This window comes from Otolemur garnettii, unplaced genomic scaffold (assembly GCF_000181295.1).
Source record: "Otolemur garnettii isolate 467f Iridium unplaced genomic scaffold, OtoGar3 scaffold00073, whole genome shotgun sequence".
NCBI classification, from domain to species: Eukaryota; Metazoa; Chordata; class Mammalia; order Primates; family Galagidae; genus Otolemur; species Otolemur garnettii.
This window is the reverse complement of record NW_003852468.1, coordinates 1378281-1393917: the sequence shown is the minus strand read 5'-3', so window position 1 is coordinate 1393917 and position 15637 is coordinate 1378281. Positions and strand designations below refer to the sequence as shown.

Genomic DNA, 15637 nt, shown 5'->3' with positions numbered 1-15637 from the left:
ATAGGCTCTAGTAGTCTGTTAATAATTTAGCAGGCTAAACTCTGTTATATCCTGAATCCATCTCTAGCCTTTTTTCCTTCTAATTTTTAAAATATGCTACCTTTGAGAATCTTGAAATTTTATAAAGAGCAGAGGGGTGAGGGGGGAATTTTTGCCATATGGAAACTGTTACGATGCATTAATATCAAAAGAGGAATATTCCCTTATGAACACCGTACCAGTTGAGGCAGTGTGGGACAGAAAGAGTACGAGTGGTCTATCTACAGCAGTTTGTTAACTGTCTCCTTCAACTTACGAAAGCTGAAATGCCTTCAATAAGCTGAAGGTAGATTTACCATGTTTTCTTTTATGATCAGGTTTGAGTCAATTCTTGCATCTATCCTGCCAAGTGAGAAGGTTTAGAGATGTGAGATGTTTGCCATAGTCCTTACTGTGTAGGCAGAGCAGAGGAGGGACTGGTCTGAGTCAGGAATAGGCAGTTGTGTTGAAATCCAGTGGGTGTTTTCTTTGTTCAGGTTCCTGGAGTCTTAGAGCTGAACTCTCATACCCTTTACTCCATTTGTGGCTGGTTCCTTCCCCAGCAGGATGTTGTTCCGTGGCTTGCAATTACTACTTCTGCCTTTTAAAGTCTCTTTTTATCTTCTGAGGTCGTCACTGTGAAACCTTCGTGGATGTGTGTCCCCAGATGCCTTGCTTGAATGGAGGAACTTGTGCTGTGGCCAGCAATGTGCCTGATGGCTTCATTTGCCGCTGTCCTCCAGTAAGTGCCGTGTTCAGACTTCAGTGGCCTTCTCTCTTTCATACAATCTGTGACAAAACTGGGATTAAACCTGGCTTTATTGCTTGATTTTAGCTTTTTCAGAAGAAAGGTTTTGAGTTTTCTTATTTAAAGCTGTTTAGATAATGCCCAAGAAACAGCTTCCTAATCTGTGCCTATCAATCTTCAGAAGCACCCAGGGAAAACCACAGGAAGTTGTGGTATGTTCCCTTGAAAATACGGCTGATATCTCTGGTTTCTTGGTCTCATACTGGAGAACAGTCTCACTGCCAAGGATGGACCAGAGATGGTAGAAATACTGTCTCCTTATGTTCTTTTACCAAGGACCATTTGGGAGCAAGTTGCCTCTTAATGCTAGAAGGAACTTAATTTTAGCATTTTGGTGCTAAAATTTTGCAACTTCCAGAGGCTGAAATCTCCCTAAAACAGAGATTCCTGTGTGCAGGGAGATAACCAAAAGGAAACTGATCTAGTAACCTTGACTTGGGCTGAACAGAAAGTACAAAAATGAAGTAAGATGTGGAAGTCTTCTAGAAACCCCAGATTCTCAATATGACTTTTCCCCCTTGACATTACATGAATGACCTGACAATTGGAGAAGGTACCTGTAGATACAATGCCACCTGCCTTTTATCCCACCATGACTGTGGATGTAATTTCTAGAAGTCAGTTTTTGAAGTGTGAGAACTCCACATTCATCCCATGGAATCTTCAGCCCTAACCTGAAGGTTGTCTTGAAGAGGTCTTTCCTTAAACTTGGTCTAGGAGTTTCCATGGAGGATCTTAGCCGAGTGCTCCTAGACTTTTATCTCCCTAGTGGTTGGCGGGGTGGGGGGGGGACGCTGGGAGAGAAAATGAGACATGCCTTCAAGAGTCCGCCTGCCATCCTCATTTCTTCTCTAATTTTTACAGGGATTCTCGGGGGCAAGATGCCAGAGCAGCTGTGGACACGTGAAGTGCAGGCGAGGGGAGCAGTGTGTACACACTGCCTCAGGACCCCGCTGCTTCTGCCCTGATCCCCGGGACTGTGAATCTGGCTGTGCCAGTGGCCCCTGCCAACATGGGGGCAGCTGCTACCCTCAGCGCCAGCCTCCTTACTACTCCTGCCAGTGCCCACCACCATTCTGGGGCAGCCGCTGTGAGCTCTACATGGCTCCCACCAGCACCCCTCCAGCCACCTGTCTGAGCCAGTATTGTGCTGACAAAGCCCGGGATGGTGTCTGTGATGAGGCCTGCAACAGCCATGCCTGCCAGTGGGATGGGGGTGACTGCTCCCTCACCATGGAAGACCCCTGGGCCAACTGCTCCTCCCCTCTTCCCTGCTGGGATTATATCAACAACCAGTGCGATGAGCTGTGCAACACAGCTGAGTGCCTATTTGACAACTTTGAATGCCAGGGGAACAGCAAGACATGCAAGTAAGGGATGCAGGTTCTTCAGGAGCTGAGGGTGACTGTCACTAACACACCTTGGTTTCTGGTTCTTGCTCCTAACCACTCCAGTGCTTCACCCCAAACTGCCTCTGCTTTTCAGACGGTACCAGCCTTGTCCCATCGCACGCTATCCTGTGCTCTCCCTTGCTGACAGAGGGCCAGGAATGCTCAGTTGCTCACCCCCTCTCTCTGCCTATCTCTGCCTTCTCACCTGCTGCTCTCATGACCAGGGGGAAATAACTTTTGGAAGTGGCGTTACCCACTTTCAGGCAGCCTCTCACATAACCTGCCTGCAGGATGGATGGAAAGGTCTGTATCTCTCTCTTTACCCCATTCTATCTCCTAAGACTAGTGGTTTTCCCCGTCTAGATTTGTCAAAGAAGGAAGAGCTAGGTTGCAACCTCTTAATTCTGCTGGTCCTTATTGCAATTGTAAGATGCTTTTGGTTTACATGGTAGCTTTCTTATGAATCATTCCATCTGATTTAACCCACTTAATTCTCAACAACCTGATGAGGCATAGGTATTGTTAGTGACCTTTCATAGGTGATAAAATTGAGGCCCAGGAGGTTAAAGAACTTGCCAAAGCACAGATAGCTGCTTCCAACTCTTGTACCACGTGGTGTAAATATCAAGGGCTGAAAGGTGAGGGCAGGAGGAGAGAAGAGTATAGATGAAATAGTTTGTGCTTTCTTTATTAGGGGGTTGTAATTTTGCTCCCTAGTATTTGAAAGAAGCTGTGCAAGTTAGGCCTGGTATCCTGTATGAACATTCTGCAGTTGGGGTTCAGTCCTGAAAGGTAATAAAATAGGCCAAATTGATATGATTCTCTATACAGCAGCTCTTGTTCATTCAGGGCTATTTGTCCAGTTTCTGGAAGTACCTTCTAGAGGCCTCTTTAACTTCCTATAGCCTATTGCCACCTTATTGTTTCAGATATGCAGATTTGTTTAAAAATCTGACTCAAGGTGAACTGCCTGGGGGCCCCTAAGCCACCAACATCATCAGCACAGTGGTATCCCCACTCAGGGAGCACCCGACAGTGATGAGGGCACAGGTGAGGTGTGCTCAGTGATGTCAGGCCGGGAGATTCCCCACTCAGGGAGCACCCGACAGTGATGAGGTCACAGGTGAGGTGTGCTCAGTGATGTCAGGGCCGGGAGATTCAAAGACTGCACAGAGCATATGGGTCCTGACAGGGGCCGTAGAGAATGGGTAGGAAAATGTACAGTAGTTCCGCATGGAAAACCACATAGAGCTCCAGTCTAGTCTGAGTCCCTCTCCCTGTCTCCTTCTGCCTAGGTATGACAAATACTGTGCAGACCACTTCAAAGACAACCACTGTGACCAGGGGTGCAACAGCGAGGAGTGTGGCTGGGACGGGCTGGACTGTGCTGCTGACTGGCCTGAGAACCTGGCAGAGGGGACCCTGGTCATTGTGGTGCTGATGCCCCCTGAGCAACTGCTCCAGGATGCTCGCAGCTTCTTGCGGGCATTGGGCACCCTGCTGCACACAAACCTCCGCATCAAGCGGGACTCCCAGGGGGAGCTCATGGTGTATCCCTATTATGGTGAGAAGTCAGCTGCCATGAAGAAGCACAGGATGACACGCAGGTCCCTTCCTGGGGAGCAAGAACAGGAGGTGGCTGGGTAGGTTTTTGGTTTCTGAACTTCTTAAAGGTTAATTTTCATAAAGCTGAGCACTTTGATACACAGCAGAAGCCGTAACTTGACCCATGAAAGTACAAACCTTAAGCAGACAGAATGGCCCACCACTTACATACATCCATTATCCTAGTACTTAACTTTCAGGTTGAAGACTTGCCTTGATCTTGGGGTCCTGAAAGGTGAGCTGGAGCGTGCTTCTCACAGCTCCAGCCCTACTTTAACAGGGTTGCCTCAGATTCTTGAATTAGTAACTTTCCTTTTGTGTTAGTCATTGTCTTATTATCAAGGCCTTTATTCCTAAGTCTCTCTGACTACACTAATAATCTTAGTTGCTCTGTGATTCACACTCCACTATTTGTTGGTATATCCCCAAACTTTCAGCCCTCTAGCTAACTGAGATACAATTGCAGAGACAAAACAGAATAAGGACCAGAAGTGTGCAGGGATATGTTTTAGGTAGCAGTGGGTACCACTGAGTCAGTAGGAAAAGGCAGAAGAAGACCCCCAAAACCTATAGGAGAGAAGCATTAGGTATTAGCCGGACCAATCTTCTCTCTTGGTCACGTGCCCCCTCCATCAGAAGGCTTAGCTCAGCCAGACAAGGAAGGGGAGATGTCTCCTATGTGGGAATTAGTGTTTAGCACATGAAAGGACAGTATCCTGATTCCTGTGCCCTTCCCGAAGGCAGCGTCCCAAGAGGGGAAGTCTGATGCTTTAAGGGAGGAGGGAAGGCTGTCACCGTTTGACTCACTACTGTGCCTGCACCCTTCTGCATTCCCCATTTTCTTTCCTTCCCTTCCTTTGGCATCCCACAGCTCTAAAGTCTTTCTGGAAATTGACAACCGCCAATGTGTTCAAGACTCAGACCAGTGCTTCAAGAACACAGATGCTGCAGCAGCTCTGCTGGCTTCTCATGCCATCCAGGGGACTCTGTCATACCCTCTTGTGTCTGTCGTCAGTAAGTGGTACTGGTGTGGAGGGGAAGGGTAGGGGAAGGCAGCCCTGGGTGATGCTTTGCAGCATGTAGACCTCTCTTTCTCAGGGCAAGCGCCCTCTAAATGGATTGGATGCTGGTATTGAGAGATGGATGTTTTACTCAGCATACTCCTGGTCTCTCTTGACTTTCAGGTGAATCCTGGACTCCAAAACCCACTCAGCTCCTCTACCTACTTGCCGTTGCTGTTGTCATTATCCTATTTATTATTCTTCTGGGGGTGATCATGGCAAAACGCAAACGTAAGCATGGCTCTCTCTGGCTGCCTGAGGGCTTCACCCTTCGCCGAGATGCGAGCAACCACAAACGTCGTGAGCCAGTGGGACAGGATGCTGTGGGACTGAAGTAAGAGGCGCTCCCAACAAGCCACTGTGCATGGGAATGAAGTAGGGATGCGCAGAACCACATAGCTCATTGAATCATTGTAAATTCTAAGCTCTGGACATTCATGGGATCATGCTGACCAGGGTTCTCAATGCCTCATGAGCGACTATGAAATCTCAGTAGGCACGGTCTGGGTTCACCTGTTCTGCACATGTTGACACAGTGATGCACAGCTTCTTTTCTGAGGCACACTTTAATCATAAGCTTTTGCTCAGTGGGAAGGGAAAGGAGGAATACTCAGAGAATGGCACATAAAATACTGTCTATTCCCTCTGGGCCAAGGCCTCTGAAAGTTGTTATAGCCATGGGAATGTGTCATGGTAGAAAAAGTATTGAGAAAATCATTATATTAGTTTATGACATCACTTTTGCTCTCGTTTTCCCCCTTTGTAATCATATCAGAAATCTCTCAGTGCAAGTTTCAGAGGCTAACCTGATTGGTTCTGGAACAAGTGAACATTGGGTTGATGATGAAGGGCCCCAGCCAAAGAAAGTCAAGGTAAGCTGGTCATGGGGGAACTACCATTGTCTACCATTATCTGGTTGCATTTCAGATCTCTGTTCTTTAGTTCTGGCACATCCTGAATGGGAGGTAAAGGCCTTTATATGTGCTCAGGCGAGCTATTCCAGGTTCTCATGAACAGCAGGAATTGTTAGGCTATTGATGACATTGGGTTACCTATGATTCTCAAGGACTCTTTAAAAATACTAAAACAAGCTCTTCCCCTAGCATCCTGCTGATGGTAGTCCACCAGTGCTATGTGTAAACGGGAATTCCTGAATGTCTAGATTGCTCCCTTATCCTCTATGGGCACTTCTCCTTCTTAAGAGAAGATGAGATTAAATAGTGAGAGAGCCAATGACACTGGAGGCGCCACATCCTGAGCCCTCAGAACTGAAACCATATGGAAATGCGTTGGTAGACTGGGCTGAGGCTCAGGCTGCGGTGAAAAAGGAATCTATCCCATCCAGAGCTGGTAGAGCCCCTGGCAAGGAACATTGCTTTAGTTACAGTCAGAACTGGATTCAGGTTTGAAGCTCTGCTGTTTAGGAGCTGAGATATTATTTCATCATTTTGTATTTATTATCCTAAAATGAGGATGATAATAACTTTCCCCTGTGAGTTGTTATGAGGATGAAATATAGCAGTTGGTGTGATGTGCCTTACCTATTTACTATTACACACTAAGTATTCAGTAAAGGGTAGCTTTAAACTATCACAGTTATTATCACTCAACAGTCTTCTCTGAGTGCTTGCTGTGTGCTGGGCACTGTGTTAAGTGCAGGGTGGCCTCCTTGAAGAAGGCTTAGCCCCTCTTGAGAAGCTTGCAGTCTGGCAGTAGAGACTGCAGTGTAGTGTGACACGGCCAGTTAAGTAGAGGAAAGCAGAATGTGAGTTTTAGGGCCAACAAGGAGTGAAGTCTAGTTTCTATTTGGAGGGTAGGTAGAAGTTATTTTACCTACTAAGAATTGGAGAAGACCATTTCAGGCAAAGGGAACAACATGGACAAAGGCCCAGAAGCAAGGATATGATGCTTTGGGATCTAGAAGTAGCATTTTAAAGCTAAAGTTTAGGATGGGGAAGCAGGCAGCTGAAATGGGTAGTCATCTGTGTTAGAGCATGAAGAGAGAGAAACCCCAGTGGGGGATGGGGAGGGTGGGGAGAGGCTGGACCTCTCTTTGCTAGCAGTTTCTGGAGGTGGGCAGATTGAGAGGGAGCGTGTTTTCTCCTTTCAGGCTGAAGATGAGGCCTTGCTGTCAGAAGAAGATGACCATGTCGATCGACGCCCGTGGACACAGCAGCACCTGGAAGCTGCAGACATCCGAAGGACACCATCATTGGCCCTGACTCCTCCTCAGGCAGAGCAGGACGTGGATGTGCTGGACGTAAACGTCCGGGGCCCTGGTCAGTGCCAGGGAACCTTCCCTTCTTCTGTAGGCTGGGCTTGCCCTTGGTTCTGCATTGCTGGTCTGTTTGCCCCACCCAGCCTTATGTCCCTGCCCAATTTCACAGATTCTAAATCTTGAGGAAATGAATGCTTAAAGAATACAGACAACCTTAAATTGTGAACTCAGAAGAGAGAAGAGGATTTCACATTGCTTTACATACTGTGTGTTGAAACTACATAGGCTGATTAAATGGGTTAGATTTTAGTAGGATAGAAAAATAATATCCCAAAGCAGACGATAGAGAATAGTTTACCTAATCCTTTATGCATATATTAATAGTTCTATTAATATTAGATATTCTTAAATGTCCAATTTAAATGAGCATAACACTTAAACAGAAAAGCTTAGCTTAGGGAAGAGCCCCCAGCTCCAAAGGAGTCTTACTTTCTCTTTATTCTTTATAGAAATGACATTATCAGAGGAAAAGTTGATGGAAAATGTAAAACTAATTGCCAGTTACGACAGGAAATATAGGAATTCTTTGCCCCTAAGAAAAATTTTACTCAAATAGACCTATCCCAGTAGTAAGGTTAGCACCTTCTCCCCTTGAATACCTTTTGAAATTTTCCTTCCCACAGATGGGTGCACACCCTTGATGTTGGCTTCTCTCCGAGGAGGCAGCTCAGATGTGAGTGATGAAGATGAAGACGCCGAGGACTCCTCTGCCAATATCATCACAGACTTGGTCTACCAAGGTGCCAGCCTCCAGGCCCAGACAGACCGGACTGGAGAGATGGCCCTTCACCTGGCAGCACGGTACTCACGGGCTGATGCTGCCAAGCGCCTTCTGGATGCAGGTGCGGATGCCAATGCTCAGGACAACATGGGCCGCTGCCCTCTCCATGCTGCGGTGGCCGCTGACGCCCAGGGTGTCTTCCAGGTACAGAATGTAACAAGAGTTGTTTTAAAAAATAAGAATTCTCTAGGACTTCATAGTGTTTTATCTTTTTGAAGGCACTAATATGTCATAGACTATGTTAAATTATTTGAGAGGTTAGGACAGGTGTTAGGCATGTTTCCTAAATGGAAAAGCAGGAAACTGACGTGGGTATGTACAGTCATTGTGATAGAGCCAATAGCAGGTCACACCAGCTTTCTGATAACTAGTCAATGATACTGTGCTGTGCCAAGTCGCTGCCTGAGGCACAGAGGAGATGAGGATGACACCTGTCCTAAAGCCTCTCACTAGTGTCATGTCACCAGCTCCCTGTAGATTCGCCTGACTGTTTGGATTTGGAGCCGCTCCATAATTATTAATTAATTATTATGTTCACATAATAGTTTCATATCTTTATAGAGTACATGTTATGTTATAGGGTACATGTTATGTTTTGATATAGGCATACAATATGAATTAATCAAATCAGGGTATTTGGGACATCTACCACCTTCGGCATTTATCATTTCTTTGTGTTAAGAACATTCTAATTCCACTCTTCTAGTTATTTTAAAATATGCCCTAACATACCATTGATTATAGTCATTCTGTTGTTCTCTCAAATATTGTTCATTCCAACTAACTTTATCTCCACTTTATTACCCCTCCCAGCTACTCTCCCAACCATCATTCTTCAGTCTGTCTCCATGAGATCGATTGTTTTTCATATCAAGCTCCCATGTATGAGTGACAACACATGAGATTTGCCTTTCTGTCGGCGTAGCTTATTTTACTTATATAATGGTCTCTAGTTCCAGCCTTCTTGTTGTACATAGCAGAATTTCATTTCTTCTTGTGACTATATAACATTCTATTGTTTATATATGCCACAATTTCTGTATCCATTCATCTGATGATGGACACTTGGGTTGATTCCAAATCTTGGCTATTGTAAGTCATGCTTCAGTGAACATGGGAGTGCAGGCATCTTCCATATGCTGAATTCTCCTCCATTAGATATATACCCAGCAGTGGGATTGCTATGGTAGTTTTCTTGACATGAGATGATAGCATATCTTCTGATGCCCTTTTATTTTAATTCATGAGGAAATAGGAATGACACATACTGCACATTGTGACTAAAGTTGTGATATTTTCCCACCTCCTTTTTTCCCTAGAAAATAAAAGGTCCATCACTTTGCATGGCCCATTGTGCCTTGAGCATCCATTTGTTGATTTATTCATTCAACAAATATTTATTGATTGGCCATGATAGAATCAGACTTTCTCTGCCCTCTAGGAACTTTAAGAATATAGTCTTCACTCTGATGCTTTTGTTTTTTCTCTGAGTTTCATTGTTTTTCTTCATCCAAGGGACTCCTTTTTTGTACTTTCTCCTCACCTAGATTCTGATTCGCAACCGAGTAACTGATCTAGATGCCAGAATGAATGATGGCACTACGCCCCTCATCCTGGCTGCCCGCCTGGCTGTGGAAGGAATGGTGGCAGAACTGATCAACTGCCAGGCAGATGTGAATGCAGTAGATGACCATGGTAAGGATGAGAGGCAGGAGTTTGGACTCTTAACTCAAAAAGCATACCTGTGGGGAGGAGAATCATGACATGATCCTTAAAGAACTGTCTTAGACCCAAATCCATTTAGAGATTCACTCATTCTTTCATTTATGCATTCATCCATTCTTCCTTTAACATGTTGACCTCAAGAGAACTGAACTATAGGAGGTCCTAATTAAGATGAGAACAGAAGCCAGGCAGGGAGGTGGGCACTTGTATTCTCAGCTACTTGGGAGGCTGAGGCAGGAGGATCTCTTGAATCCAGCAGTTCTAGTCCAGCCTGAGCAAGTCACGTAGCAAGACTCTGCCTCTTTAAAAAACAAAAGAATTAGTAAAAGATGAGAAAGGATTTTCTGTTTGTTCTTGGACCTGAAAGCAAATCTATGAAAGTTTTGCCTGTGCAGTTTCCTAGGTTTACTGCCCTTGATAAGAGGATTTATAAGAGGTGACTTTACTAAGAGAGTTGTGGGATATCCTGAGTGTACTTTCCAGCATGTAATAAATAGGTTATTGCCTTCAGTACCTAACAGGGTAGATTATACCATGTGGAGGATGTGGATGTGGAAATGAAGTATTTCTAGAACAGAGGAATGAAGGATATTACTTTGGCTTTTCTAGTAGGCTCCCACAGAGAATTGGCTTTCTGCTGGTGTGTGGAGAGCTCAGAGTTTCCTTGTGCAAGGCATACGAAACATGGTGTATACTAAGAGTAGGAAATGTCTGCTAATAGAAATGCTTTTGTTCTGCAGGAAAGTCTGCTCTTCACTGGGCAGCTGCTGTCAATAATGTGGAGGCAACTCTTCTGCTGTTGAAAAATGGGGCCAACAGAGACATGCAGGACAACAAGGTACAGTCTGTGAGCCCCAAGCTGGAGGAGGCTTGTAGTAGTGCCCCTGCTACAAGGCTCTTCCTGGTCCCCTTAGAGCTTCTCTTGTGGCATGTACAGCGGAGATGGAAGCAGGTTGGGCACAAACTGGGAGAGCTTGATGAAAGATGCTGGGCTTGTTCACGGGGGTGTTGGGCTAGCCCTCGGCCCACTCAGTGCTCCCCTTGTACCCACCTGGCCTGGAGATGCATTAATGTCACTTTTCTGCCTTTCTCTGCCCAGTGTTCCCTTTTCTCCAGTTTTCTCTCCTGTTCATGTTACTCCCTTTTCTCTTGTTTGTTTTCTTTCACTTTCTCCCTGTTGTTTGTTTCTTTCCCTCCCTGTCCTCAGATTCCATAATTTTCCTCTTTGTCTTCTCTCTCTAAGTTTGTTGTGCTTCTTTCTCTCATTTACTTCTTCTTTTCCCTAATTTCAATTCCTTCTTGCATAGATTTAGTCTCGGTTTCACTCTTCCTGTTTTTCCCAGTTCTGTACACGATCAGTTTCCTTTCCTCTCCCCTTTCTTACTTCTAACTCCTTTTCCCATTGAAACCTTATTTTGATAAGCTTGATATTTATTCTTCTAAATGAATCTCTGGTTCAGGCCATGCTTTATTGTATGAACCCCTAGCTGAGGTGATGTCTCCAAGGGGCAAACTTAGATTTGGGGGAGGGCTCTTTTTATGTATACATCACAGAAATATACAGAGTACATAGGTAGATATGTAGCCTAATCTGTGGTATTGATACCTCATGGGGGACACAAATAAGAACAAAATGTCTAAGGGAGTCAAAACGAAAAGGTGGTGATATACTGCTGTATTCTTGAGAGTATCATTAAAACGTGTTCTGTGGTGGGCCTTTTCTATAGGAAGAGACACCCCTGTTCCTTGCTGCCCGGGAGGGGAGCTATGAAGCAGCTAAGGTCTTGTTAGACCATTTTGCCAATCGAGACATCACCGATCACATGGACCGCCTTCCCCGGGACGTGGCTCGGGACCGCATGCACCATGACATCGTGCGCCTCCTGGATGAGTACAACGTGACACCGAGCCCTCCAGGCACGGTGCTAACTTCTGCCCTCTCGCCCGTCATCTGTGGGCCCAACAGGTCTTTCCTCAGTCTGAAGCACACCCCAGTGGGCAAGAAGCCTAGACGGCCCAACACCAAGAGCACCATGCCCACTAGCCTCCCTAACCTCGCCAAGGAAGCCAAGGAGGCCAAGGGCAATAGGAGGAAGAAGTCTCTGAGTGAGAAGGTCCAGCTCTCCGAGAGCTCTGTGACGTTATCCCCTGTTGACTCTCTTGAGTCTCCTCATACATACGTTTCTGATGCAACATCTTCTCCAATGATTACATCCCCTGGAATCTTGCAGGCCTCACCCAACCCTATGCTGGCTGCTGCCGCCCCTGCTGCCCCTGTCCACACACAGCATGCACTATCTTTCTCTAACCTTCATGAAATGCAGCCTCTGGCTCATGGGGCTGGCACAGTGCTTCCCTCAGTGAGCCAGTTGCTATCCCACCACCATATTGTTCCCCCAGGCAGTGGAAGTGCTGGGAGCCTGGGTAGGCTTCATCCAGTTGCAGTCCCGGCAGACTGGATGAACCGTGTGGAGGTAAACGAGACCCAGTACAATGAGATGTTTGGGATGGTCCTGGCTTCAGCTGAGGGTGCCCACCCTGGCATGGCTCCCCAGAGCAGGCCGCCTGAAGGGAAGCACATGGCTGCCCCCCGGGAGCCCCTGCCCCCTATTGTGACTTTCCAGCTCATCCCCAAAGGCAGTATCACCCAACCAGCGGGGGCTCCCCAGCCTCAGTCCAACTGCCCTGCAGCTGTTGCGGGCCCCCTGCCCACCATGTACCAGATCCCAGAAATGGCCCGTTTGCCCAGTGTGGCTTTCCCCACTGCCATGATGCCCCAGCAGGACGAGCAGGTAGCTCAGACCATCCTCCCAGCCTATCACCCTTTCCCGGCCTCAGTGGGCAAGTACCCCACACCCCCTTCACAGCACAGTTATGTTTCCTCAAATGCTGCTGAGCGAACGCCCAGTAACAGCGGTCACCTCCAGGGTGAACATCCCTATCTGACCCCATCCCCAGAGTCCCCTGACCAGTGGTCAAGTTCATCTCCCCATTCTGCTTCTGACTGGTCAGATGTGACCACCAGCCCTACTCCTGGGGGTGCTGGAGGAGGTCAGCGAGGCCCTGGGACACACATGTCTGAGCCACCGCACAGTAGCATGCAGGTGTACGCGTGAAGGCGCCTCCAGCACAGGGACACAGCCTGTGGTGAGTGCTGCTGAGGAGCAATGAAGGTCATCCGGGAGAGCAATGAAGAAATCTCTGGAATCAGCTTCTGGAGGCAAGAGAGAGAAGATGTTCATATTTTTCAGATAATTCAAGAGGGGACATGGCTCCTAATCTCTTCCTCATCAAGCTAAGTTCATAGAAGTACAAGATGAAACAAGCTTTGGGTTACGTTTACTTTTTAGTATTTGGAGAACAAGATGGATGCCTGTTGTAGCCCAGATATTCTTGCATCTTGGATTTCATATTAAGCCATGGAGGCTTCTGCCATATTGATGAGAAGATGCTGTACTAGAGTCCTGTTGGGAATTGTGCGCTGGAATTCCCTTAGTTGACTTACCTTCTCATCTTTGGAAATTGCTTCATTTTCATTTGGTGCTTCATTCTCGCACCTCTCTGTGATTGTAGCCCTACCAGCTGTTACAGGGCAAGACCTCTGTGCTTTGAATCATTCCTGCCCTGGAAAGCAACTTAAGCAACTTCAGCCCCCTTTTCTCCTCCTGTTTTCCCAACCTCCCTCGGAGTCTCACAAAGTTTACTTTGGTTATGGTTCTCAGCATAAACCTTTCAAGTATGTTTCTTTGGAAAATGGACATATTGTATTGTGTTCTTCTACGTATATCATTCCTAGAGAGAGATGGGGAGCAAAATATTTTTGTCCAAACCAGTTTGGGGGGCAGAAGAACCCTTCAAGAAGCTGCACCTTAATTTCTGTTGTCTACATGCAGGTCTTCAGATAAACTTTGGCAGGAAGGATGTGAGTCAGTTGTTTTTCCCTTTGTGGGCCTAGAGATTTTGTCCTTGGTAGCCTAGTTACTATGACCCTCTTCTTTTTTAAGCCAGAAAAAAGGGTTGGAATTTTGGAATGACCAAGATACAAGCTAAGTGGCACAGGGAGCAGTCACCCACCACAGGTCCTTCTGCTTACTGCCAAGCACGCCCCTGACTGCTTGTTGAAACATGCTTGTCCCAGATCGTAGAGCCCGAGGCCTGTTTCACTCACTCATCCAGCAGATGAAAGTACTCTTAGCTTTTGAGCTTTTCTTTCCATCTCCACAGAAGACAAAGTCTTAGATGATTCACCTTTGCTGTTTAGGACTGCACTTTCCTTAGCCCAAGAGACCCAGGGACAGTCATCTTCCTTTCATTGGTGATCACAGTCTGTGCGTCTGATTCCCTTTTGGATCACAGGTATGTTCACCAGTCTGCCCTCCACACCGTGTAGTCTGAGTTGCAGGTGCACCCAGTAGGTTCTCGCTGAAGAACCTACTTCAGGTTTTCTTTGTGTAAGTGGAGGAAATGGGAAGCTGTGCTAGTTTCCTAGGTCCAAGACAGCCCTGTAAGGGAGGAAAAGAAAGAACTGTGAAGTAGGCTTTACTGTTTTTTGCTACCATTTTTTCCTCTGAAATTCCCTTTGACAAGTAACTTAAAAACTTAAACAGGAACATTGTCCTTTCCTAGAGTCATCTTCTAAATGACGAATGGGCAGCCACAGCCTTGCTCATCACCGTCATCCTCACGTTCAGACTGGGATTGCACCTCCCTGGAGCCTGTTCTCTGCATTTTGGTCTTGGCAGCTGCTTCTCTGCCTTTCAAGGGCTAAGCATTTTAGTCAACTACAAAAATAGGAGAAAGTTTTCTTTCTGTACTTTCTGGGTCTGTTAGTAATTGGTCCCATGGCTACCTTGTCACTCCTGTCCAGTTCTGTGATGCCCATGACACCAGGAAAGCTGGTTCCTTTGTCTGCTCTTTTCGGTGGATGGCAGTTCTCATTCCAGCAGTGGCCAGGGGTGTACAGCAGTGCTGCCCATGTGTCTGACCAATCTTTTTGAGGTCCCATGTGTGTACCCTGAGTTCTGTTGGCATGGCCTCTACAGGTGGTATTTTCAGTCCCATCTGGTTTCATCAAACCAGCAAAACTAATTAGTTCTGCCACAATATAAGCAGATTACATTTGTTCACTCTGTTTTATTCCCTTATGTGGGAATATTCTACCAGCCTCTTTCACAGTGTGCAAACATTTTATCATTCTGAATGGAGCCTCTCTACCTTTGGACCCATTTATCATTCCAGTTGGGGAGAACTTAATCTGCGCAGACCTCTTTGGACCACAACACATCTGCCCCCTCTGCCTTCCTGCTCCAGCCCCACTTCCTGGAAGTATCAACCTCTGACCAGCTGCCTGGATATTTTATATCTGCCTTCCTCCCCAAGCACAGTATAGGATTAATTTGCTTCTTTTTCTTGGGACACTTTAATTTGGATCCTTTGCGTTTGGGGGAAGGCGATGTGAAAGCTGTCATTACAATGGCAGGCTACAGTGATGAGCAGGACAAGTGCTGCTTTTCAGACATTGACCGATCTCTTAAATTTTAACAACTTGTGGGTTATGTAGTGTCTAATAAAAGGGAAAGTAAGATGGATAATCACTTTCTCATTTGTATTCTAAATTAGAGACTCAGTTTTCGTGGGACATATCTGTTATGCCATGTAAGATCTCCCCCTACTTTTGGTTAATTTTTATTTTTATAAATACTTCCTTTCTCTGACTCCTCTTCTTCCTGCCTTTTGTGATAGGTTTTTTGGTTTGTTTATTTCTTATGTTTTGTTTTCAGTATCATTTTCTGATTTATGTGATGGTAGGGGAGGGAGAGGCTTGAGGAAAAGAAAACTGAGAGCTCCAAGATTTTAGTGTAAGCAGTCAGCTGTAATGCTCAAGTCCATTATATTGTCTATTATTAAATTTGCCAGTTTGTAATTCTTACATAGAAAAGAACCAAAGGTGTAATATTTTGTTGGCAGGTG

The 15637-nt window shown here is 46.1% G+C and overlaps 1 protein-coding gene across 1 annotated transcript in view; it reads left to right on the top strand.

Moving 5' to 3' along the window:
- Positions 1-15404, top strand: part of NOTCH2 (notch 2) — a 158238-nt gene extending 142834 nt beyond the window's left edge. Inside the window, exons 24-34 of the mRNA XM_003793802.3 lie at positions 648-760; positions 1691-2196; positions 3513-3860; positions 4694-4836; positions 5007-5217; positions 5659-5755; positions 6994-7162; positions 7785-8086; positions 9490-9637; positions 10408-10505; positions 11395-15404. Coding sequence (XP_003793850.1) covers positions 648-760; positions 1691-2196; positions 3513-3860; positions 4694-4836; positions 5007-5217; positions 5659-5755; positions 6994-7162; positions 7785-8086; positions 9490-9637; positions 10408-10505; positions 11395-12783 — 3524 coding nt within the window. The 3' untranslated portion in view covers positions 12784-15404. The remainder of the gene's footprint in view (positions 1-647; positions 761-1690; positions 2197-3512; positions 3861-4693; positions 4837-5006; positions 5218-5658; positions 5756-6993; positions 7163-7784; positions 8087-9489; positions 9638-10407; positions 10506-11394) is intronic.
- Positions 15405-15637: the final 233 nt, after the last annotated feature.